We start from the raw sequence: 18,997 nt of genomic DNA, 5'->3' as shown, positions 1-18,997 counted from the left end.
AGCGGCTGCAGCTGTGAGGCTTCCGCTTTGTTTGGAGGCCCTGGTTGGTCCTATAGCAACCGGATCTCCGGCACCACACCACCCTCAAAGCCTTCGTAGCACGTGGGACCACAGTGTTTATTACACGGGAGGGAGCTGCCTGACGTATGACGACACGGTGTCCTCGGGTCGAACACAGCAACCCTTGGGGGATGTTTTCTTTACATCTCAGCTAAAGACATTCATCTCGCCACTTTCTCAAAATGCTTGCCTTAAACTGAACACTATAAGCACACACGAGGCTTCCATGAAATAACTTGGATGAGGCTGGCTTCAAACTTCAGCCCTTTTGTGGGGAGAAAACAGGAGTTATATGTTAATACGCAGGGTTCTCTTTATTCTTTAGAAAATCAGCAAACGGCTTCATCTCTCCAAGGTCAAGCACAGCAAGTTCAACGAATCTGGACAGCTGGTCGTCTTTCACCTCAGCTCGGTGATCTGGTGCTTCTACGTGGTGGTGACGGTGAGGGGTCCTAGGGGCTGCTGATGGCTGGGGCCCGGGCTGCCATGTTATCGCCGGGAGAGAGGAGTCAGTGGTTTAGATGCTGTTTAATAGCTGGGGAGCGTCCTCTGTCCAAAAGTAAACACTTGTTGTCGTTATGATGTGATGTCACGGTGATGACAGCGTATAGCTCCATAGCTCTGTGTTCCGTCCTGGGGCCCTCGCACGGTGCTGTCCCCTGAGCTGAGTTTTATGTTCATTCCGGTACCTGTGTTATGGACTGAAGAAATCCAAGCTCAGATTTCACAGTGGCCCCATGGTCACGTGGCTCTGAAGTGGCCAGGCCTTGGACTTGAGGGTCTGGTTCTGTTGCACCACACTGGCCGAGCCTCCCCCTGCATGCACGTCAGGTCCCGTCAGAGTCAGTGCTGTTTCTACGAATGCCTGGAGGACCAGACAGTTGACTCACCTCCCCTTTTGCACAAGAATACTCTTATTTCAAGCAACCTTTGCTACAGCAAAATTCCTTCGTACAGAGGAATGTGGACAGCCCTTCGGGGTCCTTTGTAACAAGCCTGTCGTCCTAGGAAGTGTTTAATCCCCTCCATCCCCCCCAACCTGGAGCACCTCCTGTCTGTAACCGGGTCTCTTCCTCAGGAGCTAGAATTGTCCTGTGAGAAATCCAGGGCCGGGGCTTGGAAAATTCAGCAACCCTGTGACCTCCTAGAAGCTTCCTTCCCTGCCTCCCCTGACCTCTCACCCCCTTCCCCTTCCTTAGCAACAGTGATGAGCTTTCCCGTCCTCAAGACCAACCTATCTGTCTTCGAGCTGAACGCTGAATCCATATTCTCAAAGCGGGACTCAGCATGCCCTTTTGTATATTACCTTTATTTCTATTATCATTTAATCACAGAACAATAGGAATTTTAAATGCAGGGCCCAAGGCCTCTGTGCTCTGGAGCAGGCCTGCTACATTATACTCCCCCTGGGGCAGACTTTGTGTGTGGTCTGTGTGAGTAGCGCCCCCTACCTTTGTGCAGCACACGTGCGGCCCCGGGAAGTCTAGGTACGGCTGGGCTCAGGCCTCTCCCAGCCACTGGGTGTTTGGTTTACGCGGCCTCTGGAGACCCCGAGCTGCCTTGAAGCAGAACAGCCCTCGGGTCCCACGGACATTTAAGTGCTCTTGCAGGAGAAGCGTTGCCTCATCTCTGAATCACTTTTGCCCTTTCTGCCTCAACCCACCGTCCACCCCAGCTGTGACCCAGTTTCACCAGATTCGCAGGCCAACAGCCAAGGGACTTCCCCCCAGTTCCAGAGTGTGCAAGGCTCCCGGGCCGTCCAGGGCTTAGAGATGATGCTTGTTAGTCTGGAGCTGCCACGCTTTTCTGGGGACGTTTATAACAGGCTTTTACCACGGTGATAGCCGGGTCTCCACTCCGCATCTCCAGAAGGAGAATAGAGACCACGGGAGCCTGGAAAGTTCCAGTGACCCCAGGTCCTGATACATCGTGTAGCTCTCAGACCTCACCTGCTCCCTCCAGGCCATTCTGCACGGAGTGAAGGTGACTGAAGAAGAGAGGGTCGTTTTGTAAAAGGAGTGAAAACAGCTGGTTCTTTAAATCCTGTTTCTGTTATGATGAGCTTGTTCTCGATTCTTCTCTTTCGCTCTCCGGTCAGTCCGTCGGCAGGTTCCCCCACCCACTGCCACCAGCACATGGAGCGTATGTCGCTGCTCTCTGCCTGCACCTCTGCCCCCGGGCCCATGGGTCTCTCCAGGGGATGCCTTACAATATGCTACCAGCATCTCGTGGGTCGAGGCCAGCGGTGCAGCAGAATGTCCTGTGGTGCCCAGGACAGTCCCCACAGCAAAGACAGTCTGGCCCCAGGTGTCACTAGTGCCACGGTCAGGAGGCCCCGAGCTGCATCTCTTGCTGGACCACTTCTGGAAGGAGGCCGTTTCCACTCCTGTGTCCGCTCACCCCAATCCATCATCTGCCCAGCCAGACAGATCTTTTTAGAACATAAACCAGGTCTCGCATCCCCTGCCTCACATCCCCTGTCACGCTCGTGCTGAAGTGGTTCTCCCTCCTCACTCCTGTGCTCCGGGTGCTGCTGGCCTTATCCGTCTGGCTCACTGGCCCCAGCCCCACTGTTCCTCTGACTCTCCTGGCTCTCCTGCCTCCTGCGCTTTGCAGGGGTGCTTCCTCTGCTGCAGTGCTCCGCCCCCTGACACCCCGTGCCATCCAGATCTCCACCTACACGTAACCTCCGCAGAGAACTCCCCGCGCACTTGTGTCTGCTGCACCACGCCTGTTGCTGTGGCGTTTTCTTGAGCTGTGTGTTCTCTGCTGCCTGCCTCTCCCTCATACTAGCCCCCGAGCTGCTGGGAGCAGGCACCGTGCTCACTGCTATCCCCCAAGCGCAGTTCCTGGTGCACGCTAGGTGCTCACTCAATATTGTCGTGAGAGGGAATAAGTCGACTGCGAATGCCTCTTCTTGTTCCAACCTTCAACAGTTTTTAAAGTAATGAATTGCTTGTTTTTATGAACATCATAGATGATCATTTAAAAAAAAATAAGCCATACATAAAAGTTTGAAAAAGAAAGTAAAAATTGACCCTAAATCCCTCCCCCCACGAAATAACCAGCTTGATCTTGGTGTTGAATTCAGACATTTCTCTCTGCCTTGATCCAGGCAGGGTGATGGGGTCGTAGATGGGCCAACTGATAATTTAATAAGAATGTCGACCTCCTACCTTTAGTCTAGCTCTCAGCTACTGTTCATCGTTAGGGGAAGCAAAACGCTGTACTGGGAAAGCAGGGTGGGAGGGTGCCTGGCTTCCCAGGGTGCCTCCCTTCACAGTTTAAACCTGCAGCCCAGCGCTCAGCGGGAGCGCCTCTGAGGCAGGGGCTCAGGTAAGGGCTGCCTTCTGACACACAGACTGCCTGCAGCAGAACCTCAGCAGTGGGTGTTCCTGAAGGACCACTGGGTCCAGGCAGCAGCTGGCTGTGTCAGGACTAGATGCTGCTCTCTCTTCCTGTGGTGCTTTTTGTTCATCCACTGGAAAGGAAGGCTGCAGGGGAGGGGAGGGGGTGTGCCAGCCCGCTGAGGCCTCCCTTGCTCCTGGTTGATTTGTAGAATCAGCAGAGAACAGAGGATCTTAAAGGCCGCCCCCCCAGACGGCAGGCCCACTGGCGGGTGGGATCTGGGGGCGAGCCCACACTCGGTGTGCTGTGCTGAGCTCCGAGGGGCCCCGGCCCAGCCTCCCTGGGCGGTTGCCTGGCCCGAGGTCTGGAAAAGACTGTTCTCAGTGAGTCATTCTTCCTCTGGCCGCCCTGCTCGCCTCCCTCCGCCCGGGACTGCCCCTCACAGGCCGGCAGCATTGTTCTGGGGCGTTTTCTCTGCTGGTTGGCTTCACAGTTCTGATTTCTTTGTCTCCTAAGTAAAGCGCCAAGCTGGGGAGGGTCCCTGTTTAAAATCACAGGATCGTCTGGGCTTTTTGAGCTCTTAGATTGCTGTCAGGGCTGCTTTTCTTGGCCAGTCTATTTTTGGTGGAAATTCTTCTCCCACTTCGATCCCAGAAGTACCATTTTCATCCTTAAATACATTGGTGTTTCCTCTAGGAAGGAATGGCCTCCCCACTTCGGTTTCCCTGGAAAGGGGGTAGGGAGGGTGGAAGGCCGTGAACCTGTGTGCCCGGGGCTGGCATCTGATGCAGGCGGCGTGTGGGGGGCAGAGAGGGGTGGCCCCAGTGTGGGTGCGGAAAAGCCCTCTCCTCCCACCCCCGCGCGCCCCAGAGCCTCCCACCTCTGCCGGACTCTGATGGGGAGATGGAATGTGGCCGGGAGGGTCTGGTGGGGAGACCCTTTCCTTCAAACCTAAGTTACTGTGACTGCCCTGGGGCCTGCGCCTGATGGGACCCGTCTGTTGAGTCATTGTGCTAATGAGGCCCTGGTCGTATCTGAAATGTCCAGGGGCACTTAGGGACTCAGGGTCTGGGTGGGAGTATGGCTGAGGCTCCAGTAGTCACCTGGAGGCTCCTCCCCGCCCAGGGCAGCCCCGTCCTCAGTCCTGGTGGGAACATCTGAGGCTCTGGGCCTCCTCATCAAAGCCACCAGTCGGTTGGTTTATTTCTGACTCACCAGGACAGCCAGGCCTGGGGCGCTTGGACCAGGAGGCTTGAGGCGCAGCTCAGAACTCAGTCGTGCTGCCGAGAAGCCCCCTTGTTTTGGGAACTCCCTCCTTTCCCTGTTTCTAAAAGGTCAGGCTGGCGTCACCTCCTCCGCCCGCTCTGAGTGTCGTGTGGCGTCAGCCTCCTTTTGCTCGTGGTGGGCCGTTTCCGCGTATGTTCTGTAATCTTGGATTACAAACTCATCTTTGGCAAGGTTGTGTGTGTGAGAACCCTGTACGTTCTCGGATGGAAGTACGTCCCGGTGGCCTCACCGGCCCACAGATACTGTTAATACCAAGTTCTTAGTGTGAGGGCGCCTAGACACACAGGTGATGTCCATTTGAGCTCCAAACCCACGTGAAAGCGAATCTGAAGTTACAGATTTTCAGGGGGTCATATTTTTGTTTCCATCCTGAGCCCCGGGTGAGCAGACATGGTCCTCTTCTCCCTGCCTTGCTCGTCGGACCCTGCCTAGTCTCCCTTTTCTCTGGGGTGCTGGCCCTTTAAGGGTCTTCTGTTCCCACGCAGGCGCGAAAGCTCTGGCCCTACAGCCTCACCTGCTCAGGCTTTTAGCTCCCTACCCTCTTGGGCCCTCGGGTTTTCCCTTTCTTATTGTGAGCTCAGCTTTGCATTGAAAAGAACATTTGTTAGACTGCATCCAGCATGTCCAGATGTTTTGTAACAGGAGGGTTTTCAGGTCACCTCCCCTACTCTGTAAGAGGACCTGGGCTAGATACTGGAGATGCAAGGAGGCGCCAGAAAAAGAAGCCAGAAAAGAAGGCACGAGCAGAGCCCTGGCGGCCGGCAGTGATGGTGCTATGTGATAAGTGTCACACGTGAGGCCCGTTGGGGAGGCCTGGGGGGTCCTGCCATACTTTTTATTTGTGGTGGTGTGAAAAGCCAAAGTAGGCTTTTCGTTTTTCCGGGGGACGGTGGCTCTGGAGTCCATTTGCTCATTCACTCTACAAGCATTTCCTGAGTGCCTGCACGCCAGGCATAACACTCGACGCTGTCACGTAAACATAAACTGTCACATTTATTTCTAACAATAACTCTGGAGGGTATTTTGATCCTCGTTTTACAGAGGAGCCAGCTGGAGCCCAGGGAGACCGACTCGCTCAGAGGACGCAGCTGATCAGTGTCAGACCCACAGTCAGACTCGGGTCCTCTGACCCCAGAGCAGGGCTCTTCCTCCTACATCACGGCTCTCTTCCATAGTAAAGAGACGGGCCAAGTGCCAGAGGGGTTCCATGTTCATGTTTCCTGTTCCTTCCTCATGCTGGCAGCTGGGGACTAGGTGCAACCCTGACCCTGACCCCTGACCCCCGGGCCCGCCCAGCAGGCCTCACGTTCACATTTCTAAACGCCGTCTCTTCCCGTCCACTACAGGAAGGATATTTAACAAACCCAAGGAGCCTCTGGGAAGACTATCCGCATGTGTACCTCCCGTGAGTATTGTCACCCTCGGTCCCCAGGGAGGAGCGGGCTGGTGCACTGGCTTCTCGCCCCACAATGTGGGCAGAACACAGGCCGGCGGGCCTGAGGACCAGAGCGCCCCCGAGCCTGGCAGGGCCCAGTGTCGTGGAGGCAGACGTCTGGGAGCTGCTTCCTCCCCCTGTTCTTATGGGCAATTCCTGAAATGACACGTCAACTGCAGGAGCCCGGGCACAGGGTCCTGTCTCTGCCCAGGCTGCCCTCACAGAGCACCGCAGGTGGCAGGGTTCCCAGGGGCTTATGAGCAGCAGACATCCCTTCCTCACAGTTCTGGAGGCTGGCAGACCCAGTGTCTGGTGAGGCCGCTTCCTGCTTCATGGATGACATCTTCTGTGTCCTCACATGCGGAAGCAGAGAGGGGCCTCTTTCACAAGGGCACTAATCCCACTCTGGGGGGCTCCAGCCCCGTGACCTAATCACCTCCCAGAGGCCCCACGTCCCGGTACCATCACCGTAGGGGTTAGGATTTCAACGTGTGAATTTCGAGGGGGTGCAAACATTGGGTCTGTAGCAGGTTCCTACAGCACCTGGGAGGGACGGGGAAGCAGAGCCTCTGCACGGAGCTTTCTGGGCTGCGCCCTCCTGGCACCTGCACACGTCTGCACACATCTCCCCTCAGGCCTCCACGGGAGGCAGTGCCCCTCCTCTCCTGCGCCGACAGGACACCGGGAGGGCAGAGCTGGGCCCACATCCCCCAGAGACCACGGCCCTTAGAACAGCAGCACTGGGGACTGAGCAGAGTTAGGTCCTCCCTCTGGTGCTGAGACCCCTTTATTCCTCAGCTCATTCCTGCCACCTGCCATCTCCTGCCCCGACAGCGCTCTGGATTCAGCCCCCTCCTCAGCCTTCCCTCCTCTGCTCTCTCTTCATCCTTCTTGTCTTTTCATGGACTTCCCATGTCCCTCCACGTGCATGGTCTTGTGTGTGGAGCAGTGTCCTGGGCTCAGGGGCGTGGAGCTCACCATCCCCCCGCCCCTCCATTCCTCCCTCTCGGCCCAGCTCCTCACACTGCCTGGCCCTTGCCACCACCCCACCCAGTGCTTGGCGAGCACCTGTAGGAGCTTCTCTCCATCCCTCTGGGTGACTGGCCCCCTTGTCTCCAGCTTCCAGGTGAAGTTCTTCTACCTGTGCCAGCTGGCCTACTGGCTGCACGCACTTCCTGAGCTCTACTTCCAGAAGGTACGGAAGGTGAGTACTGGTGGCCCCTCTGATGCTGCTGGCCCTCCCTCTGGCCGCCCACGTGTGGGGGTGGACACGGGGGTGTGTTGGCGGGTTGAGTGAGATGCTGAGCCAGTGCCTGTTGGAATCTCCCTGATGACCTCCAGGAGGGGGGCTGCCTTGTCAGACTCCCGCCTCCCACACGAGACATGTGGCTTTGGGGGGCCTGACTCATCTTCGGGGGAGCGGATGGAGAGTTCTTTGCCTTTCCTTCAGTTTTGTTTTTTTTAAAGCTTCTCTCTGGCTGATTTCCTAAAGCCCTGTTCCCCAGTCCCTGTCTCTTCTTTCTCAACCTAGTCCCGCCCCCTGACCACTGAGTCGCCTTCAGACTTTGTGCAGCCAGGTGCGCGTGTCCCCGGTGGGACCTGGGGCTGTCTGGCAGCCCCGCTCCGCAGGCCTGCCATGTCCTTCTGCACTCCCCCTGTTCCTCTGCCTCCCCCTGCATCTCCAGGTAGGGAATGAGCACATGTCCTGTTTGCCTCTCTTGTCTGCAGGAGGAGATTCCCCGGCAGCTCCAGTACATCTGCCTGTACCTGGTCCATATTGCGGGCGCGTACCTCTTCAAGTGAGTGACGCCCGGAGCGGGCCAGATCTCCCTGCCTTTTATGTCTGTGCCTCTCTCCACACAGTCACTTAATCAGGAGGCATTTCTTAGACACTTACTGTGTGCCGAGCACCATGCTAAGACCTGGGCATACACAGATGGATAATGGAGGGTTCCCTTATGTTTACTGGATTCTTCTCTGCCGAGCAGGAGAGACAGTTACAGACAAAGGTAAAGACGGTTAGTGGGATGAGCACTGTGCTACCGTAGGGACCACCTGCCGTGGGAACCCAGAGGAGCGACTACCTCAACCCGAGACAGGGCCAGGGAAGGATCCCAGGGACGCGGGCCGTGAACCAGGGCTTTGCAGGTTGAGGGCAGCCTGAGCGGGGCTCCTGCCCCGTGCATCCAGCTGGCGGCGCTGTCAGAGCCCGTGGCCCCGGACTCCCCTTCCCTTCGATTTGTAATGAAGGGTAGAGTCGTCACTGCTTGGTTGTCCTCACGTCAGCAGAGTTGCTGTTGCCTTGAGTGTCTCTGTTGTGAAGAGAAGCACTGCTGAGCAGGACCTGTCCTTCTAGTTTGGACTTTCTTGGGCTTGGCTCTTGCGGTATAGGAGAGCACGCGCTGTATAACCTGCTCAGGTGCCCGGGGTCTCCTCGGTCCGCATGGCAGGCATCCCGTGAGAATGACTGACCCGGGGGACCGGAGCCGGGTCTGCTCTGTGGTCTCTGGAGGCCGAGAGCGGCGTCCGTGCCTGGCTGGGCCTCTGAGGGGCAGAGGCCGTGTGGGTGCAGCTCTGCTCTTGTGTCGCAGGCTCCTGTACGGGTGGGTGTGAGGAAGCTGTGCCGCGAGGATGGGGACGGAGAGGAGCAGGGCAGGGTCTGACCCTGTTTGGGCCGAGTTCTTGTTCTGGAAAGAGGCTAGAACAGAAGGCGGAGCAGCCAGTCCTTCGCAATCATGCTGGCCCGGCCCCAGCGAGGCCGGCCCGGCTCAAGGTGCGGCCGCCTCTCTCCACTCCTTTTTTTTTTTTTTGCGGTACGCGGGCCTCTCACTGTTGTGGTCTCTCCCGTTGCGGAGCACCGGCTCCGGATGCACAGGCTCAGCGGCCACGGCTCACGGGCCCTGCCGCTCCGTCGCACGTGGGATCCTCCCGGACTGGGGCATGAACCCGTGTCCCCTGCATCGGCAGGCAGACTCTCAACCACTGTGCCACCAGGGAAGCCCCTCTCCACTCCTTTTAATCTAGTTTTCAGAAGTGAGTGAGTGTGGGGAAAGGAGAGACCCTCGGCTGCAGGATTTCCCAAGGAAGACAGACCTTTGAAGTGGCCAGCGATGCGGGGTCTTGTTTGGGGAGAGCTGGGCCCTGGGGGCCTTCACTCACCCGTGGGCCCACCCCTGCTTCAGGAGGGGCAGTTCCATCTGGGTGAAGGCAGACAAGGCCCTGCTCTCCTGGGCTGTCTGTTCTAGTGGGGCCGGGGGGTGGACCATAAATAAGGAAATGAGAGAGTTTCCCCAGGTGGTTAAGTGTGAGGAGGAAAGTAACGCAGGGTGATGGGACGGCTGACTCGTCCACTTGGCCCCCTGTGGTGAGAAGAGCTCTCTGAGGAGGGGACTCGGGTAGAGGCGCAAGTGACAGAGCCAGGCAGGTGGATACCTGGGCGGAGCTGTGCAGGAGAGGGGACCACAGGGTCAGGGCCCTGAGGTGGGAGGAGAGCTGGGCGGTAAGGCTTGAGATGGTCAAGGGCAGGATCCTGCTGGCCACCTTCGGCTGTGTGGAGACACTGGGTTTTCACATCATTCTCTTGACCGTTCTCAGAATCCAGTGACTTTCCTGAATGACTCCACACTTCTTTGGTCCCCCTGGGTGGAATCACGGGGTCCCTCTTCAGCATGGCCTGCGGGTTTTCCACCCAGCCCCCCAGTATCTCCCTGAATTCCCAAGGCCCTGCCTGCTCAGCAGCACCTGTAACTTCACTGTGCAGCCTTCTTGCGTCTGTTTGAACCACAGCCGACCATCGGCAGCAGACTGCCTGGGAAAGTCAGTAAGAGCATCGTGACCGGAAGTGAGCAGGGGGCATGGGAATGGGGTCTCGTGTTTGAAGAGGTTGGTTCACTAGCACATATTTTGATGTTGTGTTGAGTTTTGCTTCTTCGTATACCTCTTGGCTGTGAAGACTTGGATGACAAAAAAAATCAGACTGTAGGAATCTCCTCCCGCCAATCCCTCATATTTCTACACGCAAAGCTCAGCAGTTTGTTCTGAGCACCTTTTCTGTGCGTGGTCCCGTGCCAGGTGATGAACACAGAGTGACAGGTGCTGCGAAGGCAGCCAGGGCCACAGTGGGAGCAGGAGGGGCGCTGGGCCCAGACGGGACAGGTGACATATCGGTATTAAGGAAAATTCTTGAAGGTGTGGCAGCAGATCTGAATCCTGAAGGATGAGGCGGGGCTCGCAGGGAGGGCGGGAGTGGAGAGAGGAGCCCAGGCCCCTTGCCCCCCGCTCTCACGGTGCCTCGTGGGGACTGTGAGGCTTGTCTGTGTCTCCACAGTCTGAGCCGCCTGGGCCTGGTCCTGCTCCTGCTGCAGTACTCGACCGAGTTCCTCTTCCACACGGCTCGGCTCTGCTACTTTGCAGACGAGAACAACGAGAAGCTGTGAGTGATGTGGACGGGCTGAAGCCCGGCGAAGGGGAGGGCCCCGCGCTGGCGGTAGGCAGGGCCCTGGGGTTTTTTCCTGGAGCGTCTTACTCTGGACACCTCATCCCTCAAGCACCCTCCTCGGCCACCCTTGGACCCTCTCCCCACTTGCTGCCTGAAGGCTGACGTACGTCCCCCGCTCCTCGGGCAGGTTTAACGCCTGGGCTGCTGCATTTGGAGTCACCCGCCTCTTCATCCTCACCCTCGCCGTGCTGGCCATTGGCTTTGGCCTCGCTCGCGTGGAAAACCAGGCCTTTGACCCCGAGAAAGGGAACTTCAACACGTTACTTTGCAGGTGAGTTGGGCAGGAGCCTCCCGAACTCGGCACAACTTCTGCCGAAGGTCAGGAGGCCGCAGACCGCTGGGTCTCCCGCACCGTGATGTTCAGGGGGGGATCTCAGACATCTGGCCCGAGGGGAGAAGAGATGCCAGCCTCCTGCTTCCATCACATCCGTCTTCCCTCCCTGGCCCCGGTCCGTCAGGCTGCAGGCCTGGTGCTGGTGCCGCTGGGAGCTCCTCCCCTGGCCTGTGCCTCACTGGGGGTGCCGGGTTCACGTCCAGCCTCTCAGTTGGCTGTTACAACCACGCGTGGGCTCTTTACAGCGTGTTCTCAACGGTGTGGCCAGTGGCCTCGCACAGCGGCCAGGAGGGCAGCGAGGAGGCCACGGTCTCCATGACACCCGGGGCCCAGCAGGGGTCAGAGGTTTGTCCAGGTTGCTCAGCTTCTACGTGGCTCGCCGGGTGAGAAGCCGCACTTCTAGAATTATTTCTGCTGCATTGTAGTTCAGTTCACTTGAATCCTTCCGACGTACACGGGGCTTACATGGGCCGTGCTCTGCGCTGTGGGTCCAGCAGGCATGGGGTGGTGTGACAGGAGCTGGACCCACATCTGTCACCTCCTCCCGCTGGTCCCTCCGCCCGCCCTGAGGCACTGGAGCGGAGCCCGGCACGGGCCACGCTCTTCCCGGAGGTGGTGGTGGGCCGGGCACCGCGGGGTCCTGGCCTGCCCCCTGCCCAGGGCACGTGCAGCCAGAGCCCACCGAGCCCTCTGCCCACAGGCTGTGCATGCTGCTCCTGGTGTGCGCCGCCCAGGCCTGGCTCATGTGGCGCTTCATCCACTCCCAGCTGCGGCACTGGCGCGAGCACTGGAGCGAGCAGAACGCCAAGCGCAGAGTGCCCGCCGCGCCCAGGCTGGCAGCCAGGCTCATCAAGAGGGAGTCGGGTGAGTGCCGGGTCCGGGCGGGGCGGGGACCCCCCCAGGGCCCTGGACCAGGCCTGCCCCGTCCCACCTCCTCCCAGGCGCCGGGCTCCTCGGCTCGTGCCAGGGCCTGACTGGCACGTGGCCGGGCGCACACGGCTTGTGGGTGGGGCTGGCCGACGCGGCGGGGGCCCTCGCGGCCGCGGTGGGCAGGGCGGCGGCTGGGTGGGGAGCTCTGGCTGGAAGCATGTCCACAGGGTGGCCTCGGGGACCCCATCAAGGGCGGCTGATGCTCTCTGGGTCCTCACCCGCCCCCATGCTCCGCATCTCGGCCTGGCCGTCTCCCAGGATGCTGGCTCTGCCTCTCTCTTCAGGGGTGGCCTGAGGGGACACAGTGCTTGGGGGGCAGCGTTCGGGAGACAGCCGCTTCTCCTCTGGCCCCCGCCAGGTCCTGGGGCGCTCGCTGCCAGCCCCGCGCTCTCTGTCCAGCCTGGGGGCCTGTCTGCACCAGGCTCTGTTTCCTGAGTCGCCGGCCTCTCTCCAGGTGTGGCCTGCTCGGCAAGGGCGCGTGCGCGGCTGCGTGTGACAAGGAGTCAGGCCCGGCTGGCGGTGGGGCGGGTACGGGGTGGGGGGGGCTGCAGCCAGGTGTGCCTGACTTTGAGCGAGCAAACGCGGTGTTTAGGGCAACAATGAAAAGCACACTTTTGCTGTCAGAGGAGCGCCAGGTGAAGAGTAAGGCCTTGTCCCTGCAGCCTCTCTACCTCCTCCTGACCGTTCCGTGTCCTGGGACCTTTGCTGAAGGGGGCTGGTGCCCCGCAGGGGCCCGAGAGGAGCTGAGGCCTAGGCTCTGGCCCCACCTCAGGCCCGGGCGGGTGGCGGGCGGGCCTCTGCCTGTTCCCTGGTGGCTGTGTGTCATCCAGCCCCTCCCGCGGAAGGACAGTCGGAGACCACCCACCTCAAGTGAAGCAAGACCCTGGGGGGGGGGGCAGGAGCCCCTGGGAGCCGCCTGCTGGTGCCCTTTGCTGTGGGGGCTGCAGCCTAGGTCCCCTCGGCTCATCCTGTGCGCAGCCTCCCGCCCCTGCCCCAGCGGAAACACTGCGTTTGTCTCCCTTCATTCCCAGGTTACCACGAAAACGGAGTGGTGAAAGCAGAGAACGGAACCTCCACACGGACTAAGAAACTCAAGTCTCCTTAGGGCCGAGGTGCTGAGAACAGGAATGCTCTCGCGGGCCCAGCAGGGAGGCCCCCCTCCTGCTCCGATGCCCCATCTCACACAGCAGAAACCTGTCTTCACACAGGGCCTTTTCCTCTTCTTTACGTCTTGGCTTTCTCTTCTTTCTCTGTGAACCATTCTCAATAAAACCAAAAATCTTCCTCTTTCCCTCCCTCCAGCCACCTCACATCCTCACCTCTGTCCTGTGTCGGGTTTTCTAGAAGCCTGGCCTCTCACGGTTACCTTTCTGCTGGCCTCCTCTTTCTCTTCCTTCACAGCTGTTTCCTTCTCTTTTTACTTGTTAATTTACCTTACTGTGCAATTTTTCTGTGTCTGATTTTTACAACGAGAGGAGGCGAAGCCTGTAGTGCTGGCCGTCCCCCACCCAGATCCCCAGGACCTGTCCGGGTCGGCAGCCTCGTGCTGGGGAGCCTCCACCAGGGCCGGCGGCAGATCCCCGTGCGGATGGGCAGCAGGAGGGGAGACTGGCCCTCCTGGATCGTCATCTCCTAGGTGCTGAGGAACTGACGAGAGTATGATTCCAGTTCTGCGCGCACCATCTTGAGGCCCCGCGGGGCCGCTGCTAGTTGGAAGCGCCAAGGCATTTGGCTTTGGGACATGATGACTCAGTCCAGAAGGATGGTGCTGTCTCGGGTCCCATGACTCGGGAGAGCTCACCAGTGGCCGGTCCTGGACACCAGCCCGCTCTCTCTGTCGGGGATGTGCTGAAGGAGGGTGAGTCTTCCCACTCTGCAGCAGCGGCAAAGCGACCAGAGCGGCGGGCCCTCCCGGAAAGTAACGCAGCAGAAACAATGGAGGCGCCAACCTAGCCTTTCTTCGGCAGGTCCAGCTGCATTGCTCTTCCCACTGTTCACCAGCGTCCAAAACCAAACCAAGCAGCAGTTAACAAAGCAGCCTGGCCGGGGACATGCTGGTGCTAAACCCCAGGCCCAGCAGCCCAGTTGGGCGCCGGCCTTGCACCTGACTTCATCTCTCTCGCGGCAGGAACACTATGCCCCCCGTGGCCCCTGGTGCCCCAGGGTCGGTCACCTGGGCCCCCTGTCCTCTGGCCTCACTTGCTGAGTGTCCTTTGGAATTGTCGTTGTCCTCTGCTGAGCACACCCACAGCGTTTTAGATGGTTTGAAACCAGGCTGACTCAGAATCGCTCTGCTGGTTAGATGGGCAGACACAGCCGTGCTGATGTGCCTATTTTGGCCCCCTTCCCGCACATGGTCTCCCCCTCTCCCCAAAGACAAGGCCTCCAGCAAGGAGCTAGGCTCTCAGCAAGGAGGCCTGAATGCTGTGGGCACAAGAATGTTAGTGTCATTTGATGTGCTGGTCCTCTTCCTGACATCACAGTAGAAACCAAACTGGATTATTACCCAGAAGGCAGGGAAGTGGGTCTTTTCATCAAGGCAGCTCCCTTCTCCAGATCACTTGCATCAGAGAGAAGTTTTAATCTACCAGTGCCTGGGGACTTGCTTCCTGACACCCTGGTAGACCCTCATCTCTCTGTTCAGGATTAGGCCGGGGAGATGGGAAGATCTTCTCTTATTTTGATTACCCTTAGGAGAGGGACAGCGCTTTTGAAAATGCGAATTCTTCCCATCTTTCCTTCTCCTTCCCTGACACTTATCTGGGCTGCAAAGCAGAATGTTGGTGGAAGGGCGGCTTGTACCAACCCCGCAGGCCCAGTCTGGAACCCCTCAGCCATTCAGTCAAATGGTCCTCCCTCCCCGCTCGAGGCTGTGGCTGTGACTGTGACTGAGCCGGTGTTCCTACTTGGCCCAGGGATGCTGTGCAGCCCACGTCAGCCTGCAGCCTCCTAAGCCTGGCCCAGTCCTCTCCAGGCTGTGTCCCTGGCCTTGGCACTGCTCCTGCTGCGTGCAGGAGGCCGCCCCCCCACCAGGGAGCACTGCTGAGTCATGCCGTCAGCGGGTACCTGGCCTCCTTGCTGTGGGCTCGGGAGGTGGGAGCTGCAGCCGAGGTCCTGCCATCGGGCAGTGACTCTTCTCACATTCAGAGGTGATCGCCGCCAGAGCACATGTGCTTGGTGTGCCCTTGGTCTCCTGTAAGTTGGCCCCTCATACCGTGCGCCTCCTCAAGGTAGTACCACCAGCCCGGGGCCGGGCTAACTCTCGCCACCTCCTAAAGGACGGGGTTGGGTCCCTGATTGAGAGTTGGGAAAATCTTTCCTGCTGCGTGAAACCCCTGAGACCATGCGTGAGGCTAGCGTCCCACCGGCCAGTTTCAGGAATGGTTTGAGGGGAGGGTGAGAGGAAAACTGTAGGTGTTCTGTCACCCCGGGCGTGCCTGGCATGTTTGCTTCAGAGCAGAGACAAGCCATGGCAGGCTGGCTCGAAGCATGTTACCAGGGGCCGAAAGAACTCACTTCCAGTTCGTCCTGAGAGCCTGTTGGGTTGGCTTGTCCTGATTTGGCCGTTCTATGTTCTTCAGTCTTAAACACTCTCTGTGAAAGCCCGGCCAGACCCCCAAGTTTGAGAGGCCACTCAGTGCCATCCGCCAGGAGGAGAGCAGATGCTAACCTACCTCAGCAGCCCCCGCCCTCCCAGCATCCCTGGCTGGCACGCGTGCAGGGGCGCCGGGCAGGGTGGCGTGGGAGAGGCTGGGGGATGGACGGGTGATGCCAGCTGCCAGTGCCCCTCCTTGGAGGCTCCGTGATGGGAAGTTATTTTTATCCTCCAGGCTCTGATAGCTACACTATAGTAGGTTACAGGTGCCCCTTCTGAAGGCAGGGCAGGTTCTGGGGGAAGGAGAAGCAGGCCGAGCCAGACCTGCATCTTGGGGAGAACCTTTTCCCTTCCTGTCCCAAGGTGGAGCTACCAACATTTCAGAAACCAGACTCGACACCTGTGCTCTGGCCACCTCTGCAGATGCTCCTCTTGACTTGAAAGCCTTGGCGCCGGGCGGGCTGTTCTGGGATGCATGCAGCTGCGTTTGCTGTGGGGACCTTCTTTCTCCGTACCTTTGACTTTCTCCTAAGTGCTGAGTAAGACGTATAGGGGCGGAGAGGGCGCCCTCTCCCGATTCCACACAGAATTCTAGTCCCTGGGAGCCTTTTTAAATTCAAAGTGGCGCGAAGCCCCACCACCACTTAGGGTTTCCTTCGGGCTTCAGCCTCCTTGGTGGTCTGTGCTAGGCCGGGGGGCCAGGGAGGCAGGGAGGTCTGCACGGGACTCACTCCCCTGCTGGGGCGTCAGCGTCCCGGTGAACAGAACCCGTTCCTGATGGCCGGGGCCTCTGCTTCTGTGGGGAGTGGCCTTTCTCCCCCTCCCGGCTGCCATCCTAGCTCACAGCCCAGCTCCTCAGGAGGGACTGGGCAGGACTGGAGAACTGGGTCTTGACAGATCACTTGGAACTTAGGCCGAGTCTCCGGCCCCACGAGGAGCCTTCACCAGCTCCCCCCTGGAGCCTAGTTCTCTCGTGAACAGTGAGTCCTCTCAAAGGGCTGACGGTGACCGCCAGTCCCCTGCCCCCTCCCCCCAGGGGCTCGCTCTCTTTACGGAGGGCCCCGAAAAGCACGGGGATTCCGGCTCTGTGCGGCCCCTTTTTGCCCCGAGCTGATCCTGTATCTTTTTGTGTCAGAAGTGCCTTATGTGCCATGGTCTCCTGGCCTCCACTTGCACTGTGTGGCCAGCCCCCCGGGCCCTGGCACAGTTACATGTTAAAGGGACCGGATTGTGACAGTTTCACCTCATTCATCTTAGCCTCACCGCCACTGTCCGGGTCTGGTGGTGGTGTCCGGTTTCTCCCTTGTGTCTGGTGGCTGTGAGGGCTCCTTCACGGGCACCTACCTGTCAGAGAAGCTCGGGGTTCCCGGGGGCACCAGACCTCCGCGCCTCGGCCCACGTGGTAAGCCTTGCTCATCCAGCTCCCCTTGCACGTGAAAGAGGAGGCACCCTGGCTCTAGCCTCTTCTCATCCATACTGCTTCCCGTTCGACCCCGCGTTTCTGCGGTAAGGTGTTTACTCTCACTTCCCGGTCACAAGCGGCGCTCACAGGTGCCCGTCTGACGTGGGTCCGGGGGGACTGTTGCAGGGCACCCCTCCCCCCCACGCGGTGTGCCCGCCCCTCGCCTGCCTCGTCCTTGCTCTTCCGGGTTGTGCAATACCTCTCCTAGCCAGTGGTCTTTCCCACAGGCCGTCTGTCCCTTCCAGCGCCTGGCCACTGGGGTGGACAGGACCCACGGGAGGGTGGTCGTCATCCCCACAGAAGAAAGTAGCCACGCTCCCTCTGTTGCTGTCATTCTTGTGACCCTGGTGGCACTCTAAGTGGAACACTGTAGCATCATCTTTGAAGTCCATATAGTTTTAAAACTGTTGAAAAGGAAAAACATCCTCATGATGGGGCATTAATAAGTCAGCATCTGGGAATAAGATCCGTGTGACACCTGAGGCATCACCATCAGTTCGCTGTAAGGGTTCTAGAGTTTCTTGTTCGTGTGGAGAGGAAGGAGGTTTTCCTGGGAATCGGCCACACATGGACAGCCCTGGTCATCTGATCAGATCTGACTGGTTGTAAGTACCACCATTTCCTTGGGTACAGATTCAAGTGTTTATGTAATGAGACTACACACCTCATTTTTTCAGTTCCTCTTGTTTAACAAACATCTGAAGGATGAGCTGAGGCTGCCAGTGCCCTGAGCAACTCATAATGCAAATGTGGACAAAGCGTTTTTTTGTTTTTCTACTTTAGCCTGTTCGTGTTATGGACCAAATTTCAACAAGGAACTCAAGGAAAATTTGTACCTGCCATATTTATGCTTTCATGTAAAAGGGTTTTTTTTTTGGGGGGGGGCTCTTTTTACTTTCAGTGAACATTTTTCCAAATCCTTTTTTTTTCTGTCCGGTTTTAAACCAAATTACGGTTTTGTATGGATTTTTTTAAATGTACATTTTGAAACAAATGATCGACAAATATTTTTGAAATAACTGAATAAAAGGCCTTGAATTATTCGCCTGCTTGTCTCGGGTATAATTCCTTCTATTCCTTTTTATCTGGATGCTCACATTTGCTTTTTTTTTTTTAAGTTGCAAGCATTATTTTATTCCACCTCTTAGATGGCTATCTGGGAATTGATTAGAGTATCTTTCTCCCCTGAAGACTGAAAAGGATAAGAGCGCTTTAAAATAATGATATTGCTGGCAGCTTTATTAGTTGCAAGACTTTGCATCAACTAGTCTTGTTTGTATTGCTCTCATTTGCTTTTATATGAAGAACGAGTTTGCATCAATTTCAGCCTCATTTCTAACATTTTTCACTCTGTCATTTCTTGCATATCTTTTGAGATATATATTTGTTCGTGTGGTCATGTGAGTTAGGGAGTTGGAATTAAGGACGGAGAAGGAGTCAGTTACATTGAGTGGTGGGTAGTAATAAGCCTCATTTTTACTGGTGTCTGTAACAGGGAAGTGTGAACGTGGAAAGGAGTGTGGTGACATGGGGTGTGTGGGCAGGAAGCGCCACAAGGAGGCGCACTGTGCCTGATGCCTGCTGTACGGCTGCCCCCATCATCCATGGGAATGTTCCGAGACCCCCCCCCCCAGTGGATGCCTGAAACCCCAGAGAGTTCTGGGCCCTAAATATGCTATGTTTTTTCCTACACATACCTACCTATGGTGAAATCTATAAATTAGGCACAGTAAGAGATTAACAATGATAACAAAATAGAACAATTATAACCATATACCATAATGAAAGTTATGTGAATGTGGTCTCTAAAAACATCTTACTGAGCTGCACTCACCCTTCTTCTTACGATGTGAGGTGACTGAGTGCCCAAGTGACAAGGTGGCGTGAGCTGGATGATGCAGACGCTGTGGTGGAGCGCTGGGCTCTACTGGCCTTCTGATGACGCGTCAGGAGAGGATCACTTGCTCCAGGTGACCGTGGATCACTGAGCCCTGACAATGCCGACAGCTGGGGATCCCGGGAGGGACAAAGTGGGAGGGCGCAAGATC

General features: G+C 57.7%; 1 protein-coding gene across 2 annotated transcripts in view; it reads left to right on the top strand.

Annotated features, from left to right (window-relative positions):
• TRAM2 (translocation associated membrane protein 2) overlaps nt 1-18,461 on the top strand; it is a gene marked incomplete at its 3' end in the record, with an annotated part of 75,281 nt that extends 56,820 nt beyond the window's left edge. The window contains exons 4-11 of one of the 2 annotated variants that reach the window (XM_082847842.1): nt 386-502; nt 6,042-6,100; nt 7,250-7,334; nt 7,859-7,929; nt 10,458-10,562; nt 10,756-10,899; nt 11,663-11,826; nt 12,924-18,461. In XM_082847842.1, the coding sequence (XP_082703968.1) occupies nt 386-502; nt 6,042-6,100; nt 7,250-7,334; nt 7,859-7,929; nt 10,458-10,562; nt 10,756-10,899; nt 11,663-11,826; nt 12,924-12,997 (819 nt within the window). Of the gene's footprint in view, nt 1-385; nt 503-6,041; nt 6,101-7,249; nt 7,335-7,858; nt 7,930-10,457; nt 10,563-10,755; nt 10,900-11,662; nt 11,827-12,250; nt 12,328-12,923 lie in introns of those variants that run through there. The other variant, XM_082847841.1, reaches the window with a different exon arrangement.
• Nucleotides 18,462-18,997: the final 536 nt, after the last annotated feature.

Source organism: Leucopleurus acutus, assembly GCF_964270905.1.
Source record: "Leucopleurus acutus genome assembly, chromosome: 10".
Classification (NCBI taxonomy): Eukaryota; Metazoa; Chordata; class Mammalia; order Artiodactyla; family Delphinidae; genus Leucopleurus; species Leucopleurus acutus.
Note: the sequence above shows the minus strand (reverse complement) of the source record. Positions and strands in the feature narration are given on the sequence as shown.